This window comes from Diaporthe amygdali (assembly GCF_026229845.1).
Source record: "Diaporthe amygdali strain CAA958 chromosome Unknown NODE_2_length_3802984_cov_64_841326, whole genome shotgun sequence".
Lineage (NCBI taxonomy): Eukaryota > Fungi > Ascomycota > Sordariomycetes > Diaporthales > Diaporthaceae > Diaporthe > Diaporthe amygdali.
The window spans coordinates 3,622,573-3,643,644 of NW_026517022.1; the positions used below are offsets into that span (position 1 = coordinate 3,622,573).

At 46.1% G+C, this 21,072-nt stretch overlaps 4 protein-coding genes across 4 annotated transcripts; 2 read left to right on the top strand and 2 right to left on the bottom strand.

Moving 5' to 3' along the window:
- Positions 1 to 565: 565 nt before the first annotated feature.
- On the top strand, positions 566 to 4,187 carry J7T55_012468n (viral a-type inclusion protein repeat protein; the record flags this gene model as incomplete). The annotated part of the gene is made up of 3 exons (XM_053137356.1): positions 566 to 1,085; positions 1,160 to 4,082; positions 4,133 to 4,187. The coding sequence occupies 3 exons, from the start codon at positions 566 to 568 to the stop codon at positions 4,185 to 4,187; spliced, it is 3,498 nt and encodes a 1,165-aa protein (XP_053000265.1).
- A 4,921-nt stretch (positions 4,188 to 9,108) lies between these two features.
- Positions 9,109 to 11,023, top strand: J7T55_012469 (homogentisatedioxygenase; the record flags this gene model as incomplete). The annotated part of the gene is made up of 3 exons (XM_053137357.1): positions 9,109 to 9,356; positions 9,574 to 10,712; positions 10,806 to 11,023. The coding sequence occupies 3 exons, from the start codon at positions 9,109 to 9,111 to the stop codon at positions 11,021 to 11,023; spliced, it is 1,605 nt and encodes a 534-aa protein (XP_053000266.1).
- Positions 11,024 to 11,682: 659 nt separating this feature from the next.
- On the bottom strand, positions 11,683 to 12,729 carry J7T55_012470 (short chain dehydrogenase reductase; the record flags this gene model as incomplete). Its single annotated transcript, XM_053137358.1, has 1 exon — positions 11,683 to 12,729. The coding sequence occupies one exon, from the start codon at positions 12,727 to 12,729 to the stop codon at positions 11,683 to 11,685; it is 1,047 nt and encodes a 348-aa protein (XP_053000267.1).
- A 1,000-nt stretch (positions 12,730 to 13,729) lies between these two features.
- J7T55_012471 (carotenoid oxygenase) lies at positions 13,730 to 15,850 on the bottom strand (the record flags this gene model as incomplete). The annotated part of the gene is made up of 2 exons (XM_053137359.1): positions 13,730 to 15,677; positions 15,795 to 15,850. 2 exons carry the CDS (start codon positions 15,848 to 15,850, stop codon positions 13,730 to 13,732), a joined length of 2,004 nt encoding a protein of 667 aa, XP_053000268.1.
- Positions 15,851 to 21,072: the final 5,222 nt, after the last annotated feature.

Below are 21,072 nucleotides of genomic sequence, written 5' to 3' on the forward strand. Positions count from 1 at the left end.
CCAGGGGGGCGAAGTGGGGTCCCTGTGTCCCAGGTGCCAATCCATGCATATGAAACGGAGGTACCAATGTACTTACGCTCCTAGGTCCGTATCTAGACGGCCAGAAAGACAGGCACCCTTACCCCCTGGAAGGGCCCGAGCTGTCGGGGCCGAGCTCGCCTGGGGAAGGGCCGCGCAATTGGTTGCTCTGGCCAGCTCACAGTTTAGACCACCGCTGGGTGAACCGTACCTACCGTCTTGGCTTGTCAGAGCACAAGGCCGAGCCAAAAGCAAGGCTGGACTTTTTCGAAACACATCGTCAGAAGGGAGAAGTGAGCGAGCAAGCGACTTGTTCTCCCCATTGTTCTTTTTGTTCTTTCCCCTTGGGCAGACCAGCCCTGCACGCTATTATGCCCTGCCCATCGTGGTAGACCTGCTAGATACAGCTTGGACGACTCGACCCGTTCAACCTGCCCTTTTGCTTTGCTTTGCCTTGCTCTGCTTTGCTTCGCATGCATTGCCCTGCCTTGTCGCATTGAATTGGTTCGACCGCATTCCTTTGTGAGCCCTCTCCGCCGTATCCGTCATGTTTCAACGCCTCAAGGGCTCTATCGACAGGGTCATCGCCGAGGAGCAGGCCCGTCAGAAAGCTGTCAACGACCAAGCAGCATCCGGCTCTGCCACCGGCAGCCCCAGGCAGTCCTCGTCCGTCTCGAGGAGCAACAGCGCCGCATCCACTGCCAGGAAGCCAAGGCCCAAGAAGCAGAGTCAGGATGTCTCCAAGAACGACGATGGCGCCGCGAATCTGGACCCTGCCGTCTTCGAGGCGGCCTTTGTTATAGACGACGACGAACCTAGCCGCGCAACCACTCCCAAACCGCCGACCGATGACCAGACACCGCAGAATGGAGATGCCAACGATGCTGGGTCTGCGAGTGGCGAGGCTGGTGCTGCGACGGGCGCTGGAGATACCGCCCAACCTGCAAAGGATGCAAAAGACGACGAACAAAAGCCTGCGCCGCCGCCCAAGAATGACACACCCGAGCTACCTCCAGATGTGCGCACCAAACTCAGGAAATTGGAAAAGCTGGAGGCGACCTATCCAGGTAGGCTGAATATCTCGACGCGAGGTCGTGTCTCAGACCTCAGACATGGCATTTCCAGCTGACATCCTCAACAGAACTGCTCCGCTCCTACCGGATTGCCCACAGCCGAGCTACCTCCATCGAGCCTTTCGAACGCGCCCTTCGCGAGAACACTCCTCTGACATCCATCAAGGACCCAGCCGCCTTTCTCGAATATCTCAACCAGCTGAACCTCAAGGGCGACATGGTCATGGACGAGTTCAAGCGTGTCTCTGCTGAGAAGGACAATTTTAAGAAGAAATACGATGCCGCTGACAAGGAGATTGTCGAGCTGAAGGAGAAGGTGGCTGCTCTAGAGGCTGCTAAAACTGCTGAAGGCGCAACAGCAGCAGCAGCTTCCGAGAACGAGGCGAGCACTGCCGAGCCTGAGAAGGCTCAGGTCGCGACCCAGACCTCGCCACGCCCATCAGACGTTCGGTCCCCTGTGCAATCGGTCCTAGGAATGTTCTCGCCTAAGCAGAAGCCAGCAGAGCCTGCTGAGTCTAAGAGTGATGTCGAGGCGACTGGCGATGATTTCTTCTCCTATGACAATGAGATCCCAGAGCTGCAAGCCGAGGTGGAGTCGAAGAACGGGGAAATCGAGAAGCTCAAGGTCCTTGTCGACGACCTCAAGACGGAGCTTGCAACTGCCAAGGAAAACAGCGCTGGTCTTGTCGAGAACCTCGAGAAGGCGAGCCGAGAGCTGAGCGAGTCGCGGGACAGCGTGGCCATGGCCGAATCTTTGCAGTCGCAGGTTGATGCACGGAATATCGAGATCAAGACCCTGACAGAACGCATTGAAAAATCGGAGGCACAGCTGAAGGACCTGCAGGCGCAGCTGCAGCAGGAGAAGGCAGCCACAGCAACGGCCATCAAGGAAAAGGAAGAAAGGCTCGCCGAAACAAGCGCCCTGCACTCAGAACTTGAGAGTGGCCTGAAGAAGGTCACTGAGGCCAAGGCCGCCCTGGACACGCGCATTGTCGACTTGACGACCGAGATCAAGAGCCTGCGGCAGTCAAAGCTTGAGAACGAGCGAAAGATCGAAGAGCTTAATACGCAGCTCCAGGTCAATCAGGCGCCGCCTACGCCGTCAACAACCGCCCCCTCTGAGTCTCTTGAGCTTCCCGCAGCCACCTCGCAGCCACCCTCGTCCAACAACAAGAAGAAGAACAAGAAGAAGAAGAAAGGCGGCGCGGGTGGAGCCACGGCCCCCGCAGAGACGACGAACACTGCTGGCGGCGACACCACGCCGCAACCCCCAGCGACCCCGATCGATGGTCCGTCGCTTGCGGAGCTGCAGGTCGAAATCTCAACCCTGAAGTCAGATGTGTTGCAGAAGGACGAGCAGATCGAAAGGCTATCCAAACAGCGTAAGACAGAGGAGGATTTACGGGAAGAAATTGAGACTCTACGGGAGAACTTATTGGACATTGGCGATGAGCATGTTCAAGCCAAGGACAAGATCAAGGGGTTGGAGGCCGAGAGGAAGCAGCTTCAAGAGCGCATTGCTGAGCTCGAAAAGGAGCTTGAATCATCCTCCTCGTCGGCGCAGACTAACGACAAGCTACAGGGTGAATTTGAAACGATGAGACAGGAATTCGAGGATCTGAAGACAAAATCGTCGACACTACAATCCGACCTAGGCGCGGCACAGCAGCTTGCACAGAGCAGATACAAAGACCTCACCGAGCTTCGCGAGGTCCTGCAAAAGGCCCAGCCGGAGCTCAAGAGTCTCAGACAGGAGGCAGCTACCCTGAAATCTACTAGAGAGGAGTTGGCCGCGAAGGCTGCCGAGCTACGTGCGATGGAGAAACGCGAAAAGGAGCTGAAGACCGAGGTCTCTCGCGCGCAGCGCCTGGCAATTGACCGCGAAACCGAGACCAAGACACTCCGCGAGAAGCTCACGGCCGAGACAAACGCTAAATTGAGCCTGGAAAACGCACAGCGCATCTCGGGCCGTGATCTGCGCAAGGCAGAGAACGAGAAGATCGAACTCAGCGCCAAGGAGGAGAAGGCCACGCGAGAGTTGCAGAGGCTACAAGAGGAGATGTTCAAATTGCGCCCGCGGGTGAAGGAGCTTGAGGACGAGTGTGCCAAGCTGCGCAAGGAGGCGGAGATCGCCAAGGAGGACTCGGAACTCAAGACGAGCCAGTATACCAACGCTCAGAACTTGCTCGGCAGCATGCGCGATCAGACACACGAGCTCAGCATCCAGCTCAAGGAGTCCCAGGGCCAGGCAGAGAGCCTTGAGGAGGAGATTGCAGAGTGTCGTAAGCTGCTCGGCGAGCGCACAAGAGAAGCAGAAACCATGCGTCGCCTCCTCGCCGAGGCTGACGAGCGCGCCAATTCCAAGTCGAGAGAGATGCACGAGCGCATCGAAGAGGCCGAAAAGGAGCGTGACCGCTTCGAGCACGAGATGCTGTCCTCTTCGCGGCGGGCGAACCGCCAGACCGAAGAGCTCAAGCAGCGCATCAAGGAGCTCGAGAAAGAGAGCAAGACGCTCGCCGAGGAGAAGGACGAGCTCGAGCACAAGGAGCGCGAGTGGCGGCGCAGGAGGGAGGAGCTCGAGGCGGTGGAGGCCAAGGCAGATGACGAGGTCAACGAGATGCGGCGCACGGTGAACGACCTCCGCGCCACACTCGATGCATCAGAGCAGCAGGTGCGTGATGCGGAGAAGGCAAGGAACGAGCTCCGTCGAAGCCTAGACGATTACAGGATACGCCATGACAAGCTCGCCAAAGAGTTGAAAATCGTACAGGGTAAGCTTGCCACCACGAGCGTGAACAGCCCAGCGGCCGGCAGCAGGGGCAGCATGGAGAGTCAACGGAGCGGCGGCAACGGCGCTGCGGCTGGAGGAAGTGGGGGTGGTGTGGATGCGGTCTATCTCAAGACGATCATGCTGCAGTTCCTGGAGCAGAAGGACAACAGGCTCAGGGCGCAGCTTGTGCCCGTGTTGGGCAAGCTGTTGAAGTTTGACAAGTGAGTTATTCCCGGCCCTCCTTTGCTCGCGATCCCCTCTTCCCCTACAGCCCGATCATCATTGCCGTGTCGAACATGGGAGAGCACGAGAGGAATGTTGCCTAGATGAGAACGTGGAGGGTGGCAGACAGCGCGGCATCGAACAAGGCTCCCCCTTGGAACCTGTAATGAGGTCGGTTGGGCCATCTCGCGTTGTACGACCGTCGTGGTGCATGCATCGGGTATGCTGTGTGACGGGTCGACTGCCAGCCGGAATAGGGGCCCGTTCGACTTCATTTTATGATACACACACTCTTGCGAATTACATGCCTATCCCGTATTGGAACATGGGCTAACACACATGCTTTTTTTGTTTTATTTTAGGGCCGATGAGCAGAAGTGGATGGCAGCAGTCCAGCAGATTGGGGCGCGATGATCACAGATATCGGGGGGTGGCGAGGAGGTGTTCTTTACGACTTAGGCAAGCAGGTGGAAAATGCGACAGCCGAATGAATGTAAAAATTTCAATGCCCCTTGCCCATGCCGTGCATATCAGGCTGCATGTGGTTTTCATCATCAGCAATATCAAGTCGACAGCTGCTGATAGCCGGCGGCATTGTCTAACACTGATGAAAGTGGTTAAGCTATTGCAGATCCTCGAACGACGCTCTGGACTTGTTGTCGGCAACCATCCAACGCAAGACATACAGAGCTACGGGGCGTCATCGACGACGAGTCTCGAGCCAAGAATGACGAGGTGTTCACACCGAGATGGTGTCGTGGTCGAGTGAGAATCCCCGGTGGAGAGCCCAATTACGACGTAGGATGATTCGCTCTGGCCGTTGGACAACAGCCGAGCACAAGACACTATCCACGCCCGATCTGCAGCTCGTCGACTGCAGCACACAGTGCTGACGGCTGGATCGCGATAGCCGTGCCCATTGTTGGGACATGTGTGGCCATCATCATGGTCGGAAGTCGCGAAGGGGTGTGTGTGAGTTGTGATGTGTTGTGTTGTGTTGTGGTGTACGCGGCCCCCTTATTCCGAGCATGGGAACGCCTTGGCGACCGAGGAAGGTAAGCAAATTCATCCGCATAAAGTCCGTGGCTGCACTTCGGACTTGATGCGGTGTGGCCTCCTTGCTCGGCGATTGTGATATGAGGGGACGTGCTTCTACTCTCCCCCACCCCCTCCGGGCCCCTTGTGGGTGGCGGACAAGTGGGTGCTGGACAAGAGGGTGTTGGACAGGAGGGTGTTGGACCAGAGGGTGTTGGACAAGAGGGTGTTGGACGAATAGATGGCGGACGAAGAGACGCTGGACGAGAGCATCCGTCGCCCGGCGCCTCCTCAGCGTGAGCTCGCCCGCTGTCTGGGTGGGAAAACTTCGGCATGCCGGCAGGACGTGCGATGCACGAATAACCTTAACTCGAACCCGGTTCTCCCAGGCACGTTCATGGCAGGCACAGGGGAGGAGGCGATCAGCCCAAGGTTACTCTTCGGTCGGCGCGCCAAAGTTGTATCGCATGGGGAAAGTAATGTCGAGAGTTTAGGTGGGTTTCACAAAGACTTGCGCGTACTTTGTGCAGTTTGCTGCTCACACACTCTCCCAGCCACAGACCGGGCTCCAACATTTCATGTTCAAGTTCACGGGCGTCTCGGTTGAGGATCTAGATGCCCATGGGCATGATACCCACAGTACGAATTCCCGCCTTGGGCAGGTCCAGGCGAAGCGAGATGTGTATGTGTCCGTGCTGTTTATCTGATTGCGAAACCCAAAATCCAAATTGGATACCCGGCCGGATGGGTCTATTGTTGGGATATCCATCATCCGATATGCTTTTGTGTCAAAAATAAACGTGGCGGTGGACGGACAAGAAACATACTATGGTACGTGACATAGTTCTCGCTTGTGGGGTTCGTCGGCGGAGATCGCTTAGAAGCGAGAACGAGGTGGGCCTGGATAGGTGCCTGACATGCGGGCGATGAAGATGTTCGCCACTGGTAACGTGGAGGAGGAGGAGGGAAGATGTCGTTGAATCCGAAAGGATATTTTGTCCGGCAGGCATGTGGGCAGGCATCCTGTCGGTAGGGTGGTTGGTTGGTCACTTGCAAATCAGGGCGGGACGTAGCTGTGATGTTTGCTCAGCCCTCCTGGGCGGCTCCACAGGGGCCTGATCTGGGGATCGTGGGCGAGTCTTCGTGCCTGCGGCTACTGTAGTAATATACTTAGTTCTTACAAGATGCGTACAAGAGACGACCATGCAGCCAATCTGGCTTTCTGATATAGGCGTTTGTTCCGGTTAAGACCTCTATAGGCTATTGAGGCTCGGCAATGGTACTCCCCGAGGCCAAAACTCGAGCTTGAACGTGGTATGAGGTAGACTAGAGTGCCGTACATGTGCGTGACAAGTGTCTTGGGGTGTTCGTTGGTGAATTGTCCGTAAAATGTCCGCCGGGTGTTTGCGGCGGTAACAAGGCTGGGCGGTGATGGGGTTTCAAGTCATATGGTAAAGTTTATTTACCGCGTACTGTGCTTATCTAGTTTGCTGGATGCCTTTCCCAGCTGTTTCTTTTTTCCGAATATCTCGGTCGCATGTCAATTAAGGTTTGTAAGGGTGGATCTCGATGGCCTGCCCACGCTCTGGGTCCAAACAGTTCTTCCCAACCCTGCCAGAGCTTTCGGGCAGGCACATTCTGTTGCGGGATTGGCGTGACAGCAAGGCGCAGGTCATAGTAAATAGTCTAGTCTATAGAAATTAGGGCTGTGTGCGGACATATCTGTAGGCACAGTTGCCGAGGCACGTTAGCGGTTGGACGAGATGTGCGTGTCAACACACACTTGAGCTGCATCATTCAGGGCGGTGGCAGCCGCCAAACCTTGTATGGGTCGACTACCTGCATGGCAATTTTTAAATTGTAACCAATACTTCTTGGTAACAGCCACGGGCGCGCGCTTCCTGGGGGAAATATAACAAATCTGAGGAAGCTTTCCCAACCCTTGCATGTCTAGTCTACATGTACACTACAGCAGAACTAGACTAGACTAGACTACGCACAGCCAGCCCGAGTGTGGTCGATAGCCTGCCGGGCTCATCTCTGGTTGTTGAGGTTGCATTCGCGATCGGCTGTCATCCTGGGGCAGGGGGTTGTGTGGGCCGTCGGCCGCCGGAGGACTTCCGCGTAGTCCGTGAAGGGCATATAGATCGCGAATCCTCCAGAGCTCTCAGAGCTCCCCTTGTTGGTCCCCTGCCGCGTGAGGTGCCTGCGGTCCTGGCTGGCTGGCTGCCGGTTCTGCAGGGCCAGGCAGGGTCTCCGCTGCTTGTCACGGCCTGCCTGCGTAGGAAGGGCGCATCGGCCTCTGGATGTGGGAAACCCGAGCCTGTTCGTGGGCGGAATCAAGGTTTGGGCAACGGGATAAGCAGTGGTCTTTGCACACCGCCATCACGATCTCCTCCTCGCTACGATGCTGCAATGCTGCACAGTCTGAACTCTGGACGGCGACTTCGGACTGGAGCGCATCAGAGCTCAGTCTCGTGAAAGAGCAGTATAGTATAGTATAGTCCACCGTCTGCCGTACAGTATATCCGGGCTCCTCATGCCATGTTTGAGCGTCGTCTTCCGCTTGCTCGGGTGTGCGGCCCCACAGACACCGACCACGCCGTAAGTATGAGAAGTGCCATACTGTAGTCTACTTACAGGACCAGGCCAGGCCAGACCGGACCAGGACAGCCACCCCGGGTAGAGGCTGCAAGCGAGACAATGGCGAGACCGACTTATCCATCCCAGTACCACCATGATCAACGCCTGCAGAGTTCAGCCTGCCTGCCGGACGGGGGAGGACAGGCAAGCTGGAGCTGGTGTGACGGCCGCCGCCCCACCGCTTCAATCATCTTTCGTTCATTGTGTTCAGACATCTTCTCGCGCGCCACTGGGCGTCTTCTTCCCCCGCCCACCATACCAACCCAATCCATGGCACCAACCTTGACACATTACTGCTCACCACCCGATTGATATATGTTTGTGATTTCTATTCCTCCGCTAAGCTTGGCCCTCGACATCCAGGGATTGCTGTCCACCGGCCCAGCAGTCTGGTTGGTACTGTGTAGATCGCCGAGCATGGCACAGACCTCCATCTGGACCTGCCGTGGTTTGGAACACAGTACTCCTCCCCCCATCTTGCCCATCCCAGCCGCATGTGGGTGACACCCTCTTCGGAGGCGGCCAGTCTGCCAGGAGCATCGGGCAGCGATGGACCGGCGGTGGATAGCAGTGGATGACGACGGCCTTCGTGCGGTGTTTGATCTGATCTGATATGATTCGATGCCATGCGATGCGGATAGCGGATGGATGTGATGCGATGCGCTTGCCTGTCCACCGTTGCCTCAGACTGAATGACTGCATGGACCTGCACATGCATGCGCGAAGTCGACATGAGCACGCCCAGAATGCCCGCTCGCTGGTTCTTCGGAGGACTGAGTGAGTGAACCCCATCCCATCCCATTCATCACCGCATGCATGCATCATCGGACGGGATAGACTCCCTATGGACGCCAAGTGACGTCCGCGCCACAAAGTAGATCCCGGATCAAGCGGTATGTATGTGTATCTGCTGTGCTGAACGGTATGGCTTGGGTCTTACACCTTCCTTCGCGGTCCCGGGTTCTGCCTCCTTGCCGCGTACCATGTGAGTGCAGCATAGCATGGCATGCTTCCACTCAACTCACCGACCCTCGACCAGTCGACAGTGCCACCGGAGAAGTGACGGACTGGAGGACCAGATCCTGTTGGCCGCTCTACGAACTCAAAATCACACAGCCGGCCCGCTCCCGGCCCTGACCGTTTGCGCCTCCTCACGATGCCTGATCGTTGACTTCACAAATACCCCCCTGGTGCCCACTTTGTTTGGAATGCCGTTGTCGCATGTTGCCTCTCTCATATACACTTTCCCCTGGTAGACATACACCATCGGCACGGCACACCACAAGACAACTCGTCGACTCCTGATTTCATTCCACCCATCTCTGCACTCTCTTGTCTCCCTCAAGCATGGGCAGTCTGTTCATCAACGACGAAGGCCTCCACCACACGGCCGTGTTGGGACATATATCACAGCCTACGCCTCATGATCCCTTTCGATACCAACACGGCTTCGGCAACCATCATGCATCAGAGGCAATTGCTGGTGCCCTGCCAAGGAACGGCACAAACCTGCCGCAGAAGCACCCATATGGCCTCTATGCCGAGCACCTGAACGGCACGTCATTCATCTCGTCACGCGAGTCCGTACTCAATTCGTAAGTCGTCACTCCTGGTCATAAAACTACTTAGCATTTACAAGCTGCGCGCCTCAGCCCTACTCACACAGTGCTGACGTGCATATTTTTGAATCCAAATAGGTGGATGTACCGAGTCAGGCCCTCTGTGGCCCATCGCCCGCTGCGACCTTGCAAGATCTCCGCAGAGGTAAATGTGCTTCTTTTGCAACCGGGTTCCGAATCTGTCGAGCTTTAGCCGCTTACCAGTTCCTGCAAAGGTCGAGTCGTGCTTCCTACCCCTGAATCCCAACGTCGACTTCACACCACTCACGCACACATGGGGCCCTCCAACACTGCAGCCCGTCCCGACAGACGGCAGCGGCAACGCGCCAAGGCCTGTGACTTTTGTTGAAAGTCTTCGCACCCTTTGCGGCCATGGCGACTCCACCCTCAAGGAAGGTCTCGCCGTCCACACCTACGCCTTCGATGCCGACATGAACCGGCAAGCGTTCGTGAGCAACGACGGAGAGTTTCTTCTTGTCCCTACCCGTGGCATCCTCGACATCCAGACGGAGCTTGGCCACCTCCGCGTACCGCCTGGCTCCATAGCCGTCATCCCACCCGGCTTCCGGTTCTCCGTCAACATTGCGAGTTTCCCGGAGAGGGCTGGTGCGTCCGGCTATATCCTCGAGGCCTTCGGGGCTCACTTCAAGCTCCCTGAACTGGGGCCTTTGGGTGCAAATGGGCTAGCTCACGTCCGAGACTTCCAGTATCCCGTGGCGAGCTTCGACGTTGACTTTGACCCGCTGCCAATAACACCGGCCGACAGCCAATCATTCCCCACTACAACATCCCCATCCGACTGGCGCATCATCACTAAGCTTGCTGGCAAGTTTTATCAGTACACCCAAAAACACACCCCCTTTGACGTGGTTGCCTGGCACGGCCGGTATAGCCCTTACAAGTACGACCTGTCTCACTTCACCCACCTCACCGCCAATACGGACCAGCTTGACCCTACGGCTTACACCGTCCTCACCGCGCCCTCCAAATGGCCGGGCGTGAGCCTCGCCGAGTTTTGCGTCTTTGGTGAAAAGTACGCTGTCGCGAAGGACACGCTCCGGATACCGTACCACCACCGCACCATGGCCACGGAGCTGGTGGGCATCATCAAGGGCAAGTACGGCGGCAGTGTGAGGAGGCTGGAGGCGGGAGGATTGAGCTTCGAGCAGGGCTACATGCCGCACGGTGAGAGCTACGAGTGCTGGAGGCGTGAGTCTGAGAGGGACTTGAAGGCGGATGTTGTAGGGAGAGACTTCTTGGGGTTCATGTTCCATGCGTCTTCGCATGTCGGGCTTACCAAGTGGGCCACAGAAAGGCATCCTGATATTCGCTGTGAGTCTTCAATTTGTGCACGGTCTTTTCCCCTTGTCCAGGCAAAGACTTGGTTTCGGTCTCCTGAACTCATCGCTGACAACCATATTTTAGTGGAAGAACCCAACTTCTGGGACAACCTCCGGGCGCCCTTTGCCGACAGGCTGAGCCAGGCGAGCCAGGCGCTGGAGAACATGAAGGTGGCAAACGACGCTGCGATTCATGCTGAGCTGACAGCCCTGGCATTCGAGGTCATGGCGAACCGGAGGAGGCTCAGTGTCAGGAGTGTCACGGATGACGAAGATGATCACATTCACCCTAATACTTTTTGACGGGCTTACTTGATGTTTCTAATGGTCTATGCCGCTGATAGAATGAGCAGATGGCATTGCTTGTGTTGTTCATTGCAAGGCGCCAGATTGTGCTTGATATCTTTCTGGGCTTAGTTTGAAGAAACCTTAATATCTATACTGATACTTCAAGACCTTAAAATTTGTATTTTTTAATCTGCCGATATGTCAAGATGAAACTTTGGAAATTTATGCAGATGATTTGATCCTTGCCTAGTCCCACACAACTCAACTTTGTGGCTCTCTTCACTCAGCGTTCTCTTTCTTATCGACAATTTCATCGTCTTCACCAGTTTCCACTGCAGGAGCTTACGGCCACTGCCAGAGTGATTGTGATGCCGACCATTTTAGCTCACAAAGCACGAGTGTGTACTAGTGGTGCACAACTTAGGTTGTGGTCCTGAAAGATGTGAGATAGAAGAGATAGCAATACTATCTGCGCATTCGACCTTATCTAAGAAGACGGGCAGCAGGGTACCCCTCATAAGTGTTCTAGTAAGTGATAGTCTATGTATTCAATTCAATGTAAGATTCCGAATAATTCACATAAGACCAGTGATCTATCTCTATTTAATCGTTCCTCTAATTAATGCAACCTCAGCAACCCACGAGAACCACACATTCCGCTCTCCCGGCCAAATTTACGCCTTGGAGACCTCTCTCCATGTCTTTCCCTGCTCCAGCGCAACCAAGCTCAGGGCAGTGTCCCGGATACACTGGTCCAGAGGCGTGAAGCTCATGCCCAGCTCCTTGCCCGTCTTGGAGTTGTCCAGCTTGTAGAACTCGGCCCGGCCCGTGAGCTGCGGGTCGGGGATCTTGTCCTTGCGGTCGGGCAGCGTCTCCCTCAGCACCCTGCACACGTCGATGTTCTCAAAGTTCCCGCTCGTGATAAAATACCGCCCCGGCTCGGCCCGCTCGTATGCTCGGAAGTGCGCCTCGCCCACGTCGCGCACGTCGGCAAACGCGGGGAACGAGGTCGCGCCTGGCTCCTTCTGACTGCCGTCCATGAAGCGGTAGATGTCCGCGATGCTGGTGTTGAGGTTTTTGATGTCCGTGTCGTGCTCGACGGGCCCGTAGACCATGGGCGGGCACACGGTTGAGACGGTGAAGTTGGGCTTCTTCTCCTCGACAAAGTCCCATGCTGCCTTCTCGGCAAACTTCTTTGATCCGCAGTACGCGATTGGGCCTGGGCCGGCCTTGGCCTCTTCGTAAGTCACCGGGTTCCAGTCCTTCTCGGTGTAGGTGTAACCTGGCCGGTAGCCCTGCGTGGGATCGATAATGGAGGCGAATGATGAAGTGATGACCACACGCTTGACCTGGGGTGCGTGGGCAGCAACAGCTTCGAGAACACGAGTGGTGCCCTTGACAGCAGGGTCGAGAAGGTCCTTTTCGTTGTCTTTGACGTCAAAGACAAATGGCGAAGCAGTGTGTATTACTCCAGCAACATCCTTGACAGCCTCGTCAAATGCATTCGCAGCGGTGATATCCGGCACAATCACTGTGGTAAGTGAGTCGCCAGCATCTGGGAAGGCCTTGTAGATCTTCTTCGCTGAACTTTCGCTTCGTGCCTGGCCCCGGACATGGTATCCATTTTGGAGGAAGAGCTTAATGACATGTGTCCCAACAAAGGAGGTTGCGCCAGTGACAAGGACGACTCCTTTTTGCGCGCCGTTGGTTTGACCAGCCATTTTTTCGATAATTTTCGGGTATAAACAGTATAATCTTAAGATTTGACGTTCACATTCGCTACATACTTATCACCCGAGTGGCTAAAGGGAGTCTTTACTATATATCATATTCGTGATCTGTGGGCGACTTCTTTATGCCTCATCGGATGATACTGGCGCCGGTGGACCTTTAACGTCACACCGTGACCATTTGTCAGCTGTAAGCGTGAAAAAGATTGCCTCATTCAGCATGGTTTTGTATGTAGAGGTGGTCTATGAACCCATCTTTTCAGGGTGTGGTGGGTCAGGGGGCGGACTTTCGGCGATAGCGTCATGATTTCTAAGTCATGATTTTGAAACTTGTACAGATAAGCTGGTCATGAAGTCCACATGCACCGCGAAATTATTTTATCCGCCTCGATCGGAACTCGAACGATTGGGACCAGGAACTTGGTTCATTGGATCGGCGCGAAAGGATTAATGATCGAGCCGCAATCTTAACACGTGCGTACAGGGATCCCAAAAGGTCCACATACCGCGAGAAAGGAACGACGCTAGTTGTACGCCAACACAGTTATGAAGATTACAGGTGGACATGTAATACCTCACTATATGATGTTATCCTACTGCAGAGGCTCGTTTTTAATCACAGGTAGACCTTTGGAATCTTCAGAGCTATATAATAGACATACTTTTCCTACTTGATATCAAGGATCCACAGCGGCTCGTTCCTCCGGGATAGAGTGGAAGGAAGCTAGAACATATCGCGAGAACCAGCAAGGAAATCAGATGTCAGCAATTGTGCGCATCCATCATTCTGTTATGCTTGTGCAGCGCCCGATGCTTAGTCCTTCTTTTTCTCAGCGAGCCGGTCAGCATCAGGGGAAGCAAACAACCATTCGTTCCCGCCATGGTAATCAGCAATCTTACGCAATGTCGGCCGACGGCCTTGATTAGTATTACTACAGAAGCCCATGAAAAACCAAGTAATCGTCCGCTGAAAAGATTCGCCGTTGGCTGATTAACCAAGCCATCGCTCAACCATGCCCCGGAAACTCCTTGAAAATGCATTTCCCTCCCTCTCCTCCAACATCCTCACAGCCGTGAAGGTTTTCTGCCCGTTGATCTCTTCCTCGGGGAACCAGGACCCATGAAGTCCATATGGCACGCGCTGCGGCAGTCTCACTCTCGCCACAACATCCTTCATATTCCTCGCATCGATGATCCAAAGTTCACTAATCGCATCCTCGTCGCATTCGCCATCCGCAGTCAGCTGACTCTCGTCAAACACGTACGTCAACAGCCACCCGTCATCCTCGCTTTGCCGCTCGCTTTCCTTGCGAGGGACGAAGCGCGGCTCCTGCGCGAACCACCCATCGGGCATCTTGAAGAGCTTGATGGGATCGTCGGGGTCGCGACTGGCCCTGATTTCAGCGACGGTGCGAGTATCCACACAACCCCTTATAGGTTGCGGAGGATGCTGAACACCACGTGCAATGAGCGTTTTTACGTCGATTTTTGCGAGGTAGTCGATCTTGGCTGCTTTACCCAAGGCAACGGTGTAGGATGCATAACCTGTTGAGCATCCATAGACATAACGTGCCTCGCTCATGGAGTGATTTGGCGACAGCGTAGGGAATTCGAATGAAATGGCTGACAATGCCCACTGGTGCCTGATTCGATGGCCAGGCGTGTCAGTTCCATCATTCGCGGATAGAGGAAAGTTGTAGTAGTAGAGCCTGCACTGCTCCTCCTCCGCATACTCTGGTGGAACAGGTTTGACAGCAGGTGTGGGCAGGTTTCCAGCGCTGAAAACCAGCGACGCTGATGTCAACCTGCTCGCAAGCAAATTGACGGAGGTCTCTTGTAATTCAGCGCCATTTATGCTGCCCGTGTGGGTGATGGTGTCCCAGCAGTTGGCTGTGTGGAAGATGACGCACGGATTCGTCTCATACCATTGTACAAGATCGGGTCGATATCGTGGGAATACGCCATAGCGCGCTTTTCCTCGTGAATCATATGACAACACAGGAACGCCTCGGGCAAGGTTCCGCGGATCGAGTGTCAGAGGCAGGTCGAGGATGACCGTGTGGTTTCGGGAGGCGCCGAAGTCATGCATCATCTTCGGTGCTTTGACACCGGGAACAGGCATCGAGAATCGAGGGGCAGGTAATTGTGGCTGCAACGTCGACAGCTTGGGATCTGAAGGCGGGACGATGGAGTAGTAGCAAAATGGCTTGATGAATACGGCGTGGAATGCGATGAGCTCCTTCGTTACGGGGTCGACGCGTGGGTGAGCTGTAGTCCATTCCTTCATGAAAGACAGCGCACTGTTGCCCCCGAAACCCCCTCTCTTTTTGCTGTCTTGATGCCTGGGTTCGTTCTCAGCGCTGCGGCCGTTGAACCATCCGATAGTCTCCAACCCTGGCAAGGCAAATCTCAGTGGCGGGCCACTCTCACACAATGCCAGTGCGCGGCCGTCGTGGTAGAGGACTGAGGTGTTGGCGACGCTAATCTTTTTGACAGGATATTTGACTCTCGACAGATGCGACATGAGGACCAGAATGACTGTCCTAAGAATGGCCCACACGATGGTGAAGATCCCCAAGGTCGGGTTCACCAGCGTTGCGATGCTGGGAAGAACAGGTCGTCTCAGACTCTGATCATCCTCGCCAGCGGATCCACCCCTTCGCTTTGCGTAGGCGTACACATCTGTGAGCAAGAACTGATTCACAAACTCGGGCTGGACCGTGGTTCCTTTCTCCCCAGTCCTTCGGAACAGCACGCCGCTTAGCATCCCATCGCCGTCGAACCAGTGAGCATCCCGGCCGAGATCATCGTTTGTGACGGGGTTCCCGCCATTGCGGACGTACTGCCCGCCGCAGAGGTCGAGGGGAATGGAGCCCGAGTAGGGGCATGGCGTCAGCGGAGTTGTCTTCTTGATCGGTGCAAAATTGCCTGATAAGTATCTGTGGCACCTCAGTCAGTGCTGAACAACGCTCATTATGGACAGGACTGCTCAGCAATATGGAGTCTCGCCACGTCGTGAGGGCATGGCAGTATAGCTGATATGTGGATCTGCTTACGGGTGTTGCCGGTTATCTTGGCTCGTGAGTATGAGATTCTCTGCTTCTGAATCCATGTTTCCTCCTAGGCCCATTCATGGAAATCGTCCTTGCCAAAGGCCTCACGACGTCGGCATGCTGCGCGTGACGCTGTTGGAAGTCTAGTGCAAATTCACTCTTGTCCCAACCGACCACTGTTAGCAACGATGGCGATTTCGGGAGAGTACTCGCTTATGATGGAGCACTCTGGTCACAACGACTGGAAACAAGTGGCCAGATCTGGTTCGTGAGGGGGGTAACTCTGGATCTGGGAACTCAATTCATTACAACGACACCACGGCATTCGCGGGTTGTTTCCACGATGCGCCCTGACATAATGTAGGACAACCAATGACCTCATGCCGGTGTGTGCCGTTGGCTAGACATTTCTGCTAGGCCAGTTGCACGACGAATGCTGCGTAAGTAGCTTTCGTAGTGGATACCAACAAGTCTCGGCAGTCGGGGCTAGTCTGTTTCTTATTGCAGCGTATTATACCGACCGGTGTGCGCGTCGTGCATACGTCTCGGCATCAGGCGTCCGGCTCCGACCAAGACCCATGTTCAATTATTTGATATGATTGATTCGATTATCAATCTGTAGTGCGATATTCTGAATCTGCACGAATCTAGTCGCGCACTCATAAATCAATCTGGCAACGAACCAACGGCAAGTTGCCGGTGAGGTCTTGATGCGAAAAGTGGTGGTGACGATGCAAGCCGTACGCTACGTATTAATGAAACCCCAATCCCCCAGACTTGCGAAATTCAGATGTAGATGTGATGGATGCGATCAGACAACCAGAATGCTCAGGTGTTGAAACCTGGGAAGCAAGGGATTCCCCTCGGGTTTCATCTCTTCGGTCAAGAGTTGAACTTGAGTCTACTGTTTAGGTGATGGAACGACAGTCAGGTGAGTTTGTAGATTGGATGACGCACAAGACAATCCCTAATATGTGCGGAGACATGTAGGTCTTGGTGTCGGGGAGTAGCAGCAGTGGTCTCCTGTTCCAGGGGTCAGGGCCCGAGAAGCTCAAATTCCCCTTCTGCGACCAGGATCCAAGCTCGAGCGAGGACGGCCTATATGGTGCGCGACAGGGGCGACTTTCTAAAAACCCCTTACACACCTATTTTCCGTTTATTCGTATACACCCCCTATTGCTAATCTAAAGCACTAACTAGGGCTAATCAGCAGTATATATTCTAATAAGCTATTATATTAAAACAAATTTTATTATATATAAAAGTTTACTAATCTATATAGCCCTATATAAATCCTACTTCTCCTTTTTTACTTTTTACTTATTTATTTACCTTTATATAAATTTATAAAGGAATTTATTATTTTATATTTATATAATATAATATTACTTATACCCCTTTTAAAATTTATAATTAAATATTCAACTATATACAAATTTTATATTAAAATTAAAGCTATATATTTATATTAACGTTTTTATTTAAATTATAACCTTTTCTTACTAAACGTTATTAATCTTATTATATCTTTATATTTTTAATAAAACTTTACTATATTTATTTAAATAAATATAATATTAATTTATAATATTTAATAATATATATTAAATAATATAACTAAATATTTTTATACTACTTTTAATTTTATTATTTTAAGCTTTAACTTTATTAAATTACTTATTTTTTATTCTAATAAATATACTATTAAATTTATTAAAAAATTAATTATTTATAATTATATTTAAATTATTAAATATAGTAAATATTAAATATAATTACTTAAACTTACTTAATAATATTTATTATATAAAAAATTTATTTACAAAACTCTTAAATATTTTTATATTAAATATAATTTTTTATTTAAAAAATAGTATATTATTTAATTAATTATTTTTAATAATAATATAAAAGTAATTAAAATTATTATAAATATAAAATTATTAATTAATATTTATACAATTATTATTATACTTTATATAAAAAAGGTTAAAAATAATTATAAGAATAAATATAATTTTATACTTTTATAAAATTAAAAAGTTAAATTAAAAAAGTAATTAAATATAAATAAAAAGGAAAAAAAAAAGTATTATTAAAACTTAACCTATATAATAAAGTTATAAAATATTAAAAAAATAATTAAAATTAATTAAAATTAATTAAAACTAAAAAGCTAATTAACTTAAATAATTAAAAAAATATATTAATTAAATAAAAAAATACTTTTATAAATAATATAATTATTATAATTATTAATATATATTAATAAAAATATATAAGTAAAATTAAAAAATATAAATATATATAATTTTTAATAACTTTATAAATTTTATTTATAATAAATATATATAAAGTTATTTAAATAAAAAGTTTAGTACTTAATAATTTAAATAATTAATAAAATTAAAAAAAATTATATAATTTAACTAATATAAACTAGTATATATTTTTAATTATTTAATTTTAATATTTATTTTGTTATTCAATTTTATATTAAATTAATTTATATTAATTTCTTTTTTATAAAGCTATATATAGAGATAAATAAGGCTGTTAGTTTATAATTTATATAAATTGATTTTTAGTTTTAACTATTTATTAATATACTATTAAAGCTTATACTTTAATATTTTATATTAATATAAAAATAAAGTTTTCTAAGTTTTATTTATTAATTATATAAGTATACTTTTAAATAAATATATAATATTATTATAAACTTTTATTATTTTTAAATTTAAATACTTATTTAAATTAATACTATTTTAATTAATAATATTTAATAACTTTTTAAATATAAAATTAAATATAAAATATTTATAATCCTTAATTATATTTATATTTAAAAGATAATAAAAAACTTATAGCTTTTTAGGTATAATATATAAATAATTCTTTTATTTATAAATATAATAAGTATTCTAAAATTGTATAAATTGTATAAACTTGTATTAAGTTTAAAATAAATAAATATATAGTAAAGTAATATAATATATAAAATTATATTTTTTTTAAAAACTTAATTCTTTTAAATATTAAAAATATTTTTATAATTATTTATTAATTAAAAATATTTAAGTTTATATATATATAAACTTATTCTTTAAAACCTTATATAATCTTTATATAAACTTTTCTATTAATATTTAATTTTAATATTTACTATACTTTTACTATATAACTAATATTTATAAAAAAATAAATTTAATTTTTAACTTTTAACTTATATTATTTTTTAAATATTATTATTTAAACTAAATAATATTTAAATAAATTTAATAGGAATTATAAGAATTTAATAATTATTAAAAAGTATTACTTAATAATAATATAAATATAATATTATATAAGATTATTAAAGTTTTTATATAAGGTTAGAGTTTTATAATAAATAATAATAAGCTTTAGTAATAAGTATAGTTTTTTTTTTATAGTTTGTATATATTAATAAGAGTATATACTTATATTATTAAACTATTTAAATATACTATATAAATATAACTTAAGCTATAGTTGCTAAAATCCTATAATAAAACTATATAATAAACCTTAAATAAGCATTAATATTAATATAATACTTAATATTATATATAAATAATGTTATATATTTATTAATTAACTATATAAAATTAAAGCTAAAATATATTTATTTACTTTAATATTTATATACTTTTAAACAGCATTATTTAAAACTATTTAAATAAAATAAAAAATAAATATTAAAAAGTATATCTTTTAAAAAATTAACTAAATATTATTAAAAATATATATATAATATATTCCTCCCTATCCCACCTACAAAATTCTTATTATATTATTTATTTTTAAAAAAACATTATAAATAATTATACATATTTTTAATTTATTTTAAATTATATCGTTTAAAAATATTTAATTATTATTAAATCTATTTAATACTATATAAAATAATAAATTAATATTCTCTTATAATTAAAGCTTAAAAAAGCTATATATTTAATAACTTTTATTTAAAATAAAAAATAATAATTTAAATTTATAAAATAATATTATTAATTATATAACTTTATAAAGGCTTAATAAAATATCTTTTTAAATAATTATATAATATAAATTTATAAATAAAATTTTTATAAATTTATTTAAATTTAATAAAGATTATAATAATAAGTTTTTTAATATATATTTATTTTTTAATTTATATTTAGTAATAATTAAAATTAATAAAAGGTTAAATTATAATAATTAAATATATTTATTATTAATTAAAAAAAGAAAAGGTTAAAAAAAATAGAGTAAAAAACTAATTAAATCTATATAAATTTTATTAGCATTTTTTTAATAATTATATATTATTATATAAAGCTATAAAGATATAATTTATCATTTAAATATATAATAAATTACTTTATAAAAACTTATATATTTATAATAGCAATTATAATTATTTATTATTATAAGTATTTAATAGTTTAAAAGTATTATATAAAAAAAATGTTTTAAATATTAAATATACTTATATAGGCCTTTTTATATATATTTAACCCTATTAAAACCTGTTTATATATAACTAAAACTATATTTTTTTATAAACCTTTAATAACTATTAGGGTATTATATAAAAATGCTATATTAATACTAAATATACCTATTTATACTTATTTATAAATACAAATTCCCTATATTAAAATAAAAACTTAATTTAAATTAAACATAAAACTAATTAAAATAGATTAAACCTTAAAGCTAAAATCCTTAATTTAGCTATTTATATATAATTAATAAAAAGCATTATATATAGTATAACAACCTATCTCTTTATTAATTATATATATAAGCTTTTATAAATAATTGTTTAAAGCAGATTATATTTACTTATTATTAATTAAAATTAGCTAAAATTATATAAAAATATATATTTAATAATAAAATAGATTAATAAAAATAGTATTAAATATTTAAGTATATAGTTAAGGGAAGTTATTTAGAAGTAGAATGTTAGAATTATTATTATATTAATATTAATTAGTTTTAAATAAATTTTAATTAACCTATTTAGCTTTAAAACACTTTTAATTAACTATTTAATACTTTTAATTAATTGTTTAATATTTAATAGGTTTAAAATTAAAAATTTTAATATTTAAAATAGTTAAATTAGGAATATTTTTTTTTTAACTATTTTTAATTATATTAGCATTAGTTTTTAAATTGCTTATAAATAAATTAGTAAACTATTATATATTATTATATAAATATATACTTTTTATAAAATAAGCTTTAATATTTAATTTAGCTT